Source organism: Notechis scutatus, chromosome 5 (genome assembly GCF_049901735.1).
Source record: "Notechis scutatus isolate UNSWTSFEM ecotype Mainland chromosome 5, rNotScu1.2, whole genome shotgun sequence".
NCBI lineage: Eukaryota > Metazoa > Chordata > Lepidosauria > Squamata > Elapidae > Notechis > Notechis scutatus.
In genome coordinates, this window is record NC_142013.1 from 60,991,951 (window position 1) to 61,004,191 (window position 12,241).

Consider the following 12,241-nt stretch of genomic DNA (forward strand, 5'->3'; position numbering starts at 1 on the left):
TTCCCCATAAAATCCTTTCACCTATACACCTATTGTCTATCAATAGAAGGACAGAAAGAAGCAGAGAGTAGGTAGGAATATATAATAGGATATATTTTTTCATAATATTAATCCCAAGCTATTTAAGCTTTAAACATTATTAACAAGTATGTTGTGCTGGACTCAAAAGTTTATCAGAAATCAAAGAGCAGTTAAGCAAATTTCATGTAACGCAGGAAGAATATAATTATTGATAAATATCTATTTTTGGTACCAATAGCTCTAATGCAGCCCTACTCAATCTGATGCCTTCCAGATACATTAGAATTACACCTTGCAGAATCCCCAGCCAATTCCAGTTGGGAATTATAGTCCAACACATCTTCAACACATCAGATTGGGTAAGGATACTGCAATGTATATAAGAAACTATATTGTATGGATAACCTTATAAAGTATACTGTCTTTGGTGAAATTTTCCTGTGTAAATGACATCAAGTGTCTTACCATGCAATATAGAAAATTAGCTTATTCTATATTAAGCCTGACTATATAATTTGCTTTGACTGGCAACAGTTTTCCAAAATGTCATAAATACCTTCCCAGGTCTACATTTGCAATGTTATACAGCATTTGGCTTGAAGCATCTTATTTTTACCAATAAACTGATGGGATAAGAGACTAGCATTCATTGTAGTGTATTGTACTGATAATATATTTAGAACTCTCTCAATTAATTATGTTGCAATAAACAGTTTGGGGCAGCTGTGGTCCTCCAAAGTTGCTCAACTATTCTCCCCATATACAATTTCCCACTGCCATACAAGCTGGAGCTGTTGGGAGCCTGTAGCTCAGCAAATCCCCCATATGTTTATTTGGAAGTACATACTTTGCTTTCCTGTTTTTTACCTGGAGCTTTGCAAAGAATAGACTGCCGAACAATATCAGTTCCAAGGAGCTTGGACTGCTTGAAGCGTTTTGCTCTCTCTTCAAAGAACCATTCACCTGTTACTACCCTAAGCTGCCTGTATTAAAAAAGAAAACAGTGAAGTCACTGTAACCATTAGTTGCCATTAACAGAATAACAGAGTTTGAAGGGACTTTGGAAGTCTCCTAGACCTAGTCCAGCCCCCTGCTCAAACAGGAGATCCTATACCATTTCAGAGAAGTTACTGTCTAGTCTCTTCTTAAAAGCCTCTAGTGATGGAGCACCCACAACTTCTGAAGCCAAGCCTGGTTAATTGTTCTCACTGTTAGGATAGCCACTTAGTCCTCTGGTTATCTCACCCATTTGTAAGTATTGTTTTAGAAATTACTAAAACAAAAAAAATTCCAATTTTTCAAAACAATACACCAAAAATGTGTGCCAACCATTACACTAAGCTACAATGTTTCAAGAGGTCATTAATACCTGTTAATTATATGCAAATTATATGCAATTAAAACTTAGAATAAATAAAGGAAAAGATGTAGAAGAGTAGGCGGAGTTGGGGGCTGACTTAAACATGTTGTCATTTTCTAGTCTTTATACTGCTACCAAAGATCCAAGTCTAGTCCCCCCCCCCTGAATTCCTTTGATCCTTTTTAGTACTGACTGCTAGTTGACTAGATTCTTGTTTATTGGCTTCAATAAATCTTCTGTGCTGCAACTTAACATATGGTCCTCATCCTTTGCACTTGACAAAGATTGAAAGCTTAACACTTTAGTTCTTTATTCTAACAATATTTCATCCAATGATTCCCCTCTGCTAGGCTTCCAAAAAGTATAATCCTTAAGATTGGAAAGAGATCAACATAAATATAAATATAAAAAAAAGTTTAGCTCTACATCTTTAACCTAACAGCCTCATGCTCATACCAAGAAAATTTTTGCTGAATGTTTATGGAGATTCTCAGTCATTCAAGTCATGGTTGTCCCAAAGGTGCTTTTTTTTTTTTTCAAGAGGCAACTGGACTTTCTGGTTTTTCTTTGAAAACATTTCACTTCTCATCCAAGAAGCTTCTTCAGCTCTGACTGGATGGTGGGGAATGGAAGGATTTATACTCCTTGCAAATAGCTAGTCATTTGCATTCTTTTACCAGGTAGTTAAGGATACCTGGAGGATTATCTGTGTCCATCAGGGTCACTTGAGTGGTTCAAATTGGTTTGGAGCCTTTTTGGAACTATTGAAACACAATCTTTCAACAGTTCCAGAAGGATCCACACCCATTTGCAAACTAATGAGTTATTTAAGCTAAATTAAGATGAAGTGGTTAATCAAATTTGTGATTGCAAGGGGTCCTGTTAGTCTGAACAAGTAGCCAAATAAATTCATTAAAATTAAACTGTTCCATTCAGGATTCTTGTAAAACTCATCATACAATGTTATTAAAAGATTCTTATGAAGCTGGAAATTATTCTCTGAGTAGAAGTGGGAAATCCGCCCCCAAAATGATTGCTGCAAATCAGCTAATGAATGGGTGACATTTTTTTCTTTTAAAACCTTCCCTCCCTCCCATGCACCAGGCTGTAAAAGAAAGGAGATCTTTCCAGAGAGATCTGATTCCTTGCAGTGAGTTTTTGGAATTAGACCAAGAATCACAAGTGACCCAAGAAAATAAAAAGCAGTGAGTTGTGGTCAGAGTCATCATGTTGACTTTATCAGCCTCTGGTAGATGACTACCCTGAAATAATCAATTGGCCACTCTTGATTTAAGAAGGATCCTTCCAAGAAAACACTATAGGGAGATTAATATTTGTGACTATGCTTACTATAAAGCATGTAATATATATTCCTGAATAATGACTAATCAATCCAAGCCTACTCTCATGTATTTTTATGGAACAAGGAAACTCTCTAATATTTATTTATTAAGTTTATTTAGTAAATAGGGAGAGACGTGTGAAAAGCCAGCATTTCAATTTGTTTGCATACAAAGTAAAAATAAAACCTTAAGCTGTTTATTTGTAGCAATAAACAAAGCAGACTTAATAAAGATCTCAATCTAGAAACCTTTTATAGCTGTAGGATAAAAATATCCAGAATCATTGTGATATTTAAACTTTGGTATTACCTTCACTTAACCTGCTATTGCTTATACTAAATGGAGGGAGTTTATTTGACTAAGCTAGCATTTTAGGACTGTGCAAAACCTCTGAAAGGGACACTTCACCTTCTGTTAATTCCTGAAATGTTTCTTCCTCAAAACAATGAAGCAGCTGCTTTGGAAAGTATCCCTAATTCTCTGCATGTGCATGAAGAAACATTTATTTGGAAGTGCCCTGTACATGTATGGATGTACACCTGTAAGGGCATACTTGGAAGAAGTCACAAGAGCTTTTCCAAGGATACAGATTCTTTCCCACTTCAAAGACAGATGCCTCGTTTGCATTGACAGTTATTGCTTCGCAAAATTGAACTGGATACAACCCAACTGCGTACAAAACAGGGAGCAGGGGGTGAATGCAGTTTAAATGTAGTCCTCCATATATGACCACATAAGGGCCTGAAATCTTGGTCACTGAATGAGGAGCCACTTGAATGCTTCATTTAATGTCCACAATCCCATCTCTCCAGTTGCAGCTTTAAGGGACTGTGTGGGTTCTTAAGCCTGGATCTTCTGAGCCTTCCAGCAGGGAGGGGCAATGCTGGTGAATGCCAGCATTCTGAAAAGCTCAGAAAGTTGGCATTCATTGGCGTTTTTTCCAGATTTGAGGTCTGTTCCTGCAGTATAAGGGAGAATTTCTCCTCCCTGCAGGGAATCTCTTTTGTGTGTATGTTATAAGTGAGACTTGATCTTTGATAATGTGCTCTACTAATTCTTTTGTCATTCTCTTCATGTTCTGTTAAAAATATTTAAAAGTGTTTCCATTATTTTATATTAAAATATACAATAATACTAATAATACATAGATAACATCAAAACATAATTTTATTTCTGCACACTCCAGACTTTCCGAAGCTTTTTATTCTAGAGATCAACCATTCACATGTCATCTAAATTCACTAAGAATGCATGACATGCTTTGCTTTTCCTTTGACCTTTTTCCTGGTGCCGGGAGCCATTATGCTATTGTACAAGGTATTCTTACAGATAACCAAATATTCTCAGTATTACCACTGCAGTCTGTAAGAGGTTCTGAGTCATCACGCCCACAACAATTCTTGAGTCCTTAAAGCAAGGTAATGTTTATTAGCAACTCACTGGACATTTTTCACTTCAGTGCCCTGTTAACAAGGAAAAGGCTGACCTCAGATGAATGTCTTGGTTCAACAAATTAAGCCTCAAATGTCTTTACTCTTCCTATCATTCCTACCTATTATTGATAATTATATTTTTTGACAAAAGTAAGAGATCAGGAAAATGAATCTGGTATTAGAAAACAAGACTTACGCAATTTTATCACACACTGTGCACTTCCAATTGCCATCAGTTCCTAAAACATGACATTTGTTACAAACTCTCCGGCCACATATTTGGCAGTGGTCACCTCTGTCAAAAATTAAGCCCAAATTTTTCTGACAGCAAGTGCAAACCCTGCTGTTATCTTGCTGGTGATGCCGTCCACCTTTACGTTTCACTTCCAATAACTGATTCTTTAGTTTTCTAGAAAAGAAAAGAAAAATCCAGAAGGTTCACAAAAATACCTTGAAATATATGAATTTCATTAATAGCCAAAGGGTTTATGCAAGACATAATTTGAAAACAGCATCAAAAACTGATGTGCACCGAATATTTTCAACCCTTTGCTCCCAGAGAGCATAAAATATTATGTAGGGTAATTTTCTACAGAGCAGCCTTGCAATCAAAAGGAAAGACACTCAAATCTCAATACAGAATCCATCTAGCTTGCAGGTCTTCTGAGAAATGAAATGGGTGTTGGTATAATTACCTGAGAACACCCTTTCTATCTATGCTGCAAGAGAGTCCAGGAATGGGTTAAGGTCCTCCTTCTGATGTCATCAAGCTGAATCTGCCACTATAAAAACGCCAGCCCCTGGCTGGCTCGCCCATCTTTTAGGCGAAGATACTTGACAGACATAACGTATCTCTGGAAGATAAAGAAGAAATTAACATACCCCCTTCCCCAACCATCATGACCAGACGTACAGGGTGGGGCTGGACTCTCTTGCATTGTAGATAGAAAGGGCATCCTCAGGTAATTATACCAACGCCCATTCTGATCAACATTGTGACGAGAATCCAGGAATGGGACATACCAAAGCCTTCATGTCCATGGGAAGGCCCATGGCTGGTCAGTCACTCTGACTGTGGAACCACCTGCTGAAGTATCCTCCATCCAAACGATGCCTGGGCTGAAGCAAAGGAGTCCAGAGCGGTAGTGCTGTATAAACGGCGATGGTGAAGCCACCACCGGAGCATCTACTGACGGCATGACCAGGGCTCTGGCCAGGGATGGTCCCACATTGTAGAATCATCTGTCATGAGCAGACGGGCGAGGTCCCGCCCCTGGGGAGGTGCATTGTTCCTTTACTAAATCAAGAAAGAGAAGGGGGAGGGGAGAACCTCCGCCTGCACCACTGGCTTGGAAAACAAGGAATCAGAGTGGGCAGAAGTGGATGCTTGTGGTTCAGGAGCCACCTCCTCAGGACTGAGTTGCGCAGTGACCAAGGCCTTGTGTAACAAGGGCTTCAATAATGAAAGTTTAAACACTCCCGCAATGGGGGGCTGATCAATTCTGAGGTCCTCCTCCTCAGACATATTGGGATCTATAAGTTCCCCTTCCTCCTCTTCCGAGTGACCAGAATGGCTATGGTCAGAGGATTTGGAATAAGTATCCTCCTCTTCCTCCCTCCACTCCGAGTGGGTGGGCTGAGAGAAGAAGCGATGTCTAGGCACACCCTTTTGATATTGGGGGGACCCCTTGTGGAAGCCCATGGGTTACCAAGGCTGGGCCCCCTCCTTGAGGGTGAAGGAAATGTTTGAATCCTTCTGTTAGGCCCTGTCTAATAGCTACCATGACTATTTCCCTGAGATCTTCAGGCCTAGGCCTGAATCCACCCTGAACCCCTTGACCACCCGGGAAGGAAGGGCCAGGTCCCCATGTAGCCTGTGTAAAGGAAGGCCTGACCTGCTTAAATCCTGGGATTCTTCCTCCACTCTCTCAGGGGACCATGCTAACATGTGACTGGAAGCAGATTCCCCTCGCTTAGAAGGAATCTCAGGGCTAATATGCACCTCCCCAGAGTGAGCGTCTTGATTGATCTGGGCTTGCATTTGTGCTAACCTTTTTTCAAACTGTTTTTCAAGATCAACATGCCTTCTCTTCTTAGCCCTAAGCTCAGCTTTTGAAGACTTTCAGGGAGCTAGGGCTTTGGCTTTGATCTTTGCAGCAAATTCTCTGCTGGTATTTTACTTTTCAAACCTTCTCTTAACTCTGTTAAAGCAATCCTTCCAGAGACTAGCTCTTAGACAAGAAACTGAGCCAAAAGATGGGCAGGCCAGCCAGGGCCATTTTATAGTGGCAGACTCAGCTTGATGACATCAGAAGGAGGACCTTAACCCATTCCTGGACTCTCGTCGCAGCGTCGATGAGAATGCTGGTATACCCCCAGACTGGTAGTGAGGAGACCCACATTCTAGTTCATGATCAACCATGGAAATTTCTTGAGTCACTTTGGTCCACTCTCTCAGCCCAACATATCTGTTGTGCAGGAAGACAAGAGTGGGGAATTCCATATATGCTAGTTGAGATCCTAAGTTAAAGTTGGGATGTGTTTGTGCTGTCAATTCAGTGTCAACTGCTGGTACTAATGCATTTTCTTGGCATTTTCAGAAGTGGTTTGCCATTGCATTCTTCAATGGAGTGTGAGAGACTACAGGTGGTCCTCAACTTATGACCACAATTGAGCCCAAAATTTTTGTTGCTAAGTGAAACATTTAAGTAAATTTTGTCCTATTTTATGAACTTTCTTGCTACACTTGTTAAGTGAATCACTGCAGTTGTTAAATTAGTAACACGGTTGTTAAGTGAATCTGGCTTCCCCATTGACTTTGCTGGTAAGAAGGTCACAAAAGGTGATGACATGACCCTGGGACAGTGCAACCATCATAAATATGAGTCAGTTGCCAAGTGTGAATTTTGATCACATGATCATGGGATGCTGCAACAGACGTAAGTGTGAAAAACAGTTTTAAGTCACTTTTTTTAGTGCAATTGTAACTTTGAATGGTCACTAAATAAACTGTTGTAAGTCTAGGACTACCTATAATTGGCCCAAGTCACTTGGCTTTTTTCCCCCCTAAGGCAAAAGTAAAACTCTTGTTCTCCTGGTCTCTAGCCTTGTGCCATAACTGGCTCTTATAAGTAAGATATGTTGTCCAAATGAAAGAGCAGGTCATGACTGATGATAATTTCAGTCCAGACTATTTGTTCTGTTATGGATACTATAAAATATTATGTCCATTATAAATCAAGCTCTGCTCAAAAGTAGTTATGGAGTAGCAAATGGAGGAAGCAAATGGATGTGAGATGTGAAATTATACATGGCTGGGACATGTATCATAATTTATCATAATGTATCATAATTTGATTACCTTATTAGCAAGAGACAAAGCTTTGTTCAATTTAGGTCAATAATCCAAGTGTGATATATTAACATTTCACTGCATTAGTGAAGCTCACTCCTCAAACCCACAATACAGTTTTAGCCAAGCAGCCTGATATTCTGTCTCCACAAGGCAATTATGCAGATTCTGCAGAGATGCAGTTGCTAAGCGTATATACAGCAATTATACAGCCCACAAAACACTTGTACAGTATTGTTAGATCACAGGAATGAGACTCTTGGAGCCAACGTAGTAACCAGTTTCCTTTATTTCTGTTTAGATCTGAAATGCAGAAGAAACCGCAGCAGCCCTTTTACAGTCAGGCTGCTCGCGGCTGTGGCCAGTGATGGCTAGTAGAATTTCCCGCCGCCATGGACCAACCAATCACAGGTAAGTATGCTAATACATAACACCCCTCCCCACTTGGTCCAGTCCACCCAATCCTGTCTTCGCCTACTGTACATAATCACACAGGTAGGCGGGGCTTCTATGGGTGCAACTGGACCTGCGCAGCTCAGTCGCAGTTTGGTCTCCGGATTGTTTGGGTAGATCTGTTGTTCCTCCCGTCCTTCTCCTTGGAACCTCCTGGAAGGTTGAGTTGCCTATGCTGCTCCCACCAGGGGCCGCTTTCCTGCTGTCTTTCTGGACCTGTTCCTGCCTCCCTATGCTACCTTCTTCTGCAGTTTCAGGTACGTGCCTGCGCTCTCCGACTGGGGCTACTCTTATTAGTGGGGGTTGTGTGTTTTTAGTTGTCAGGGTTTGTTCTATCAGTGTTCTTGTTCATGGAGGGTCTCCCCCTCCCTCTCTACTTGTGTTGTATCTGTTTGAGGGGTCTCCCCCCTCTTCCCTGGTTGTGTTATGTCTGTGTGAGGGGTCTCCCCCCTCCCCTATGGTTATGTTTTGCCTGTGTGAAGGGTCTCCCCCTTCCTCTCCGGTTGTGTTTTGTTTGTGCGAGGGGTCTCCCCCTCTTCCGTGATCCTGTCTGTGTCACCCCTCGTTGCTCTCGTTCTGAGCTGGTCTATGTGTCTCTTCCAGCTCCTGCCATCTGTCGTATCTACCCTGTAAGAACAGGTCCTGGTTATTTGGGTCACTTTTGCCGGTATCCACAAGGGTTCCCCTGTAAGATTTTTTTGCAGATACTAGGTCCCCTGTTTGGAATGTACAGCATTTACTGGAGGAGTCTACCGGTCTTTCTGGGTTATATGTGGGGTGTAGTCTGTCTTGGGATGACCTCAGTTTCCTCCCCATTAGTAATTTGGCTGGGCTTTTATTCATTGTGGCAATGCGTGTTATATGCTGTATGCTTAGTAGTTTGTGTATCTTTTCTTGTGTGTCCCCGGGCCCTAGCTTTTCTACGGTTTCCTTAGTATAATGTACCATGCGTTCCACCCGTCAGTTCGTCGACGGGTGTCCTGGTGCTGTTTGTGCATGCCTTATCCCATTTTGTACTAAAAATCCTTCGAATTGTGTTGCCGTGAATGTAGCCCATTGTCGGATACAATTAAATCCAGCAACCCATGTGCTGCCAAAAGCCTCTTGAGCTGTCTAATGATGGCTTCTGCCATGGTGAATTGTATGATCCTTACCTCTAGCCATTTGGAGTAAGCATCTACGACTATTAAAAATGTATATCCTTTGGTTGGGCCTGCAAAGTCAATGTGTAATCTTGACCATGGTCCCCTTGGCGTTTCCCATTCGTGTTTTGGTGCTGTGGGGTGTGCCAGCTTAGATTCCTGGCAGTGTTTACAAGTTGCCACCCAGTCTCCTATTTCCTTGTTCATCCCTGGCCACCATACATAACTCCTTGCTAGGGATTTCATTTTTACAATACCCAGGTGTCCCTCACATAGCATTTCTATATGCTTTCCTTTAAAACTTCAGGTATTACCACCCGATCCCCCATAGTACGCACCCCTTAAGTATTGAGAGTTCTGTTTATCTGTTCTGGAACGGTTTGACGTTCTCAGTGGTCTCAGTCTCTGGCCAACCTTTTCCTACCCAATTTAGTATTTACGCCAGGGTTTTGTCTCTAGTCGTTTCTCTTGTGATCTCAGCTGCTGTTATTGGTAGGTTTTCTAGTGTCTCTATTTGGAGGGTATATGTGGTTGGTGCTGGGTCTTCTTCTATGTCTGGTAGGGGGCAACGGCTGAGCGCGTCTGCATGATTTATGTCCTTTCCGGGTCAGTATATTAAGTTGTAGTTGTATGCAGCTAAGAATTCCGACCACCTTGTCACCCAGGGTGACACTATGTTTGGTGTAGCTTTGTTTCCTGCAATGATGCCCAGGAGTGGCTTGTGATTCGTGACTAGGGTGACGTTCCTCCCATAGATATAATCATGGAAATGCTTGATTCCGGTGACAGTGGACAACACCTCTTTGTCTAGTTGGCTGTAGTTCCGCTCCGGTTTTGACAGAGTTTTTGAGTAGAATGCTATGGGTGCTTCTTTCCCGTCAGGTAATACGTGGCTGAGGATAGTGCCGATGCCGAAAGGGGATGCATCGCAGGTTAGGATTATTGGAAGTGTTTCGCTGTATTGGATTAGTATGCAGTCTGATGTGATCAGGTTTTTTATTCCCTGGAATGCCATTTCTTCCCATTGCCCCCAGGACCAGGCTGCTTTCTTATCAAGCAACCTGTGTAGTGGTTCTGAATAATTTCTTTCTGTGGTAGAAATATGTTATAAAAGTTAATAAGTCCTAAGAAAGCTTGCAGATCAGTCTTATTCATGGGTCTGGGGGCTTCCTTGATTGCTCTGACCTTTCTCTCTGTGGGGTGAATTCCTTCACTGTCTATTAGATATCCTATTAGATATCCTAAAAATTCAACCCTGCTGGTGGTTAATTGGCACTTCTCCCTTTTCACTTTTAGCCCCGCTTCCTTGAATTTATTAGAACTTCCCTCAGGTGGTCATGTAATTGTCTTTTGTCCTTCGCTGATACAAGGACATCATCAAAATATGGCACCACCTCTTTAATCCCTTGCAGTAAATGTTTCATTAAGCTCTGGAATGCCCCTGGGGCTACGCTGATCCCAAATTGTAATCTGTTGCATTTGAATGCCCCCCCCTGTGCATTACGATCATCTGGGCTTCTGCTGTCTCAGGGTCTACTAGTAATTGTTGGTAGGCCTGTGCAAGGTCTAGTTTTGCAAAGATTTCCCCCCTCCCAATAAATGCTGTACCACTGGGACAGGGTATGCACTTTGTTGGAGCACGTGGTTAAGGGTTGCCTTGTAGTCTCCGCAGATTCACACAGACCCGTCTGGTTTTACTGGCATGACAATCAGGATTTCCCACTTTGCATGGTCAGTGGGTTCTAGGACCCCTTGTGCAATGAGTTTATCTAATTGTTCATCGATCTTAGGTTTGAGCACGAAGGGAATCTGCCTCGCTTTTAACCTTATAGGGGCTATGGTTGGATTTAGGTTAAAGGAAATTGGGGACCCCAAGTTCCAGGTGGCCACCTTGAGCGTCTGGCAGTCCTCTGTTCCCCGCTTGCGATTTTTCACACGGATCGGGTAGTCTCCGTGTGCGTCAGACCCGGACGCGGCCGCCATAGCTTTCTCACACGCTGCTTCATTAGGCGAGAACCCCAACTCCTCACCTACCATAGCAGAAATGGGAGCCACCACACACAGATCGACTACATCATCGTACGACGAAGAGCTGCTAAAAACATGCTCAACGCCAAGGTGTACCCGTACGAATCGAGCAGTCAGCACAGGCCGCTGATGGCGAAGATCAGGATCAGCAAGCCCAAGACCAAGATTGATAAAAAGAATGCAGACCAGCCACGAATCAAGTGGTGGAACCAGAAGAAGATGGCGGGACCCCTCATCAAACCGGAGCAGTTCCTGCAGATGGTCGACGGGCCACAGGAAGCGTGGTCCATGCTGAAGAGCACTGTTCACACTGCCGGCTGCCAACAGCTTGGTTGTACCAAGCCAGGACGGAGACGCATCGAACGAGATACATGGCTCTGGACACCGGAAGTACAAGATGCCGTGCACCTGAAGAAACAGCTCTACAAGGCCTTTCTTCAGGACAAGACCAGCGAGAAGCTCTGTGAGTACAAGGCGGCCAAAAAGGCAGCCAAGAAAGCAGTAGCGACAGCCAGAAGCTCCCACTACGACGACATCTACGAGAAGCTGAACACGCGAGAAGGCGAGAATGAGATCTACCGCCTAGCCAAAAGCAGGCACAGGAAGACCCTGGACATTGACCAGCTTCATGGAATCAACGACGAAAGGGGAAATTTGATTGTCAACCCCAGAGACGCTGCCGAGAGGTGGCGGCAATACTTCGAGAAGATCTCCACCGAGGAGTTCCCACACCCACGAACCCCGCGAGGTGACCCCGTCGAAGGCCCAGTCTCAGGCATTCACGCCAGCGAGGTCACCGATGCCATCAAGGCCATGAAAAACGGTAAGGCAACAGGACCAGACGACATCCCTGCCGACTTCTGGAAAAAGGCACTACCGGGCTCGGCATTGTGGCTGTGCGAGCTGTTCAACAACATCGTCTCCACGGGAAAAGTGCCACACGACTGGTACCGCAGCACCACTGTTCCGATCTGGAAGGGAAAGGGCAGCCCAGCGGACTGCTCCAACTACAGACCGGTCAGGTTACTGTCACACACTATGAAGATCTTCGAACGCGTCCTCGATAAGTGCATTCGGGACATCGTCGACATCAGCGTCAACCAGGCCGG

At 43.3% G+C, this 12,241-nt stretch overlaps 1 protein-coding gene across 13 annotated transcripts in view; it reads right to left on the reverse strand.

Annotated features, from left to right (window-relative positions):
- SYTL5 (synaptotagmin like 5) overlaps positions 1–12,241 on the reverse strand; it is a 226,331-nt gene that overhangs the window by 93,581 nt on the left and 120,509 nt on the right. For all 13 annotated transcript variants that reach the window (XM_087966843.1, XM_087966844.1, XM_087966840.1 and 10 more), the window contains exons 3-4: positions 4,354–4,566; positions 889–1,004 (exon numbers count right to left, since the gene is read on the reverse strand). In XM_087966843.1, coding sequence (XP_087822969.1) covers positions 889–1,004; positions 4,354–4,566 — 329 coding nt within the window. The remainder of the gene's footprint in view (positions 1–888; positions 1,005–4,353; positions 4,567–12,241) is intronic.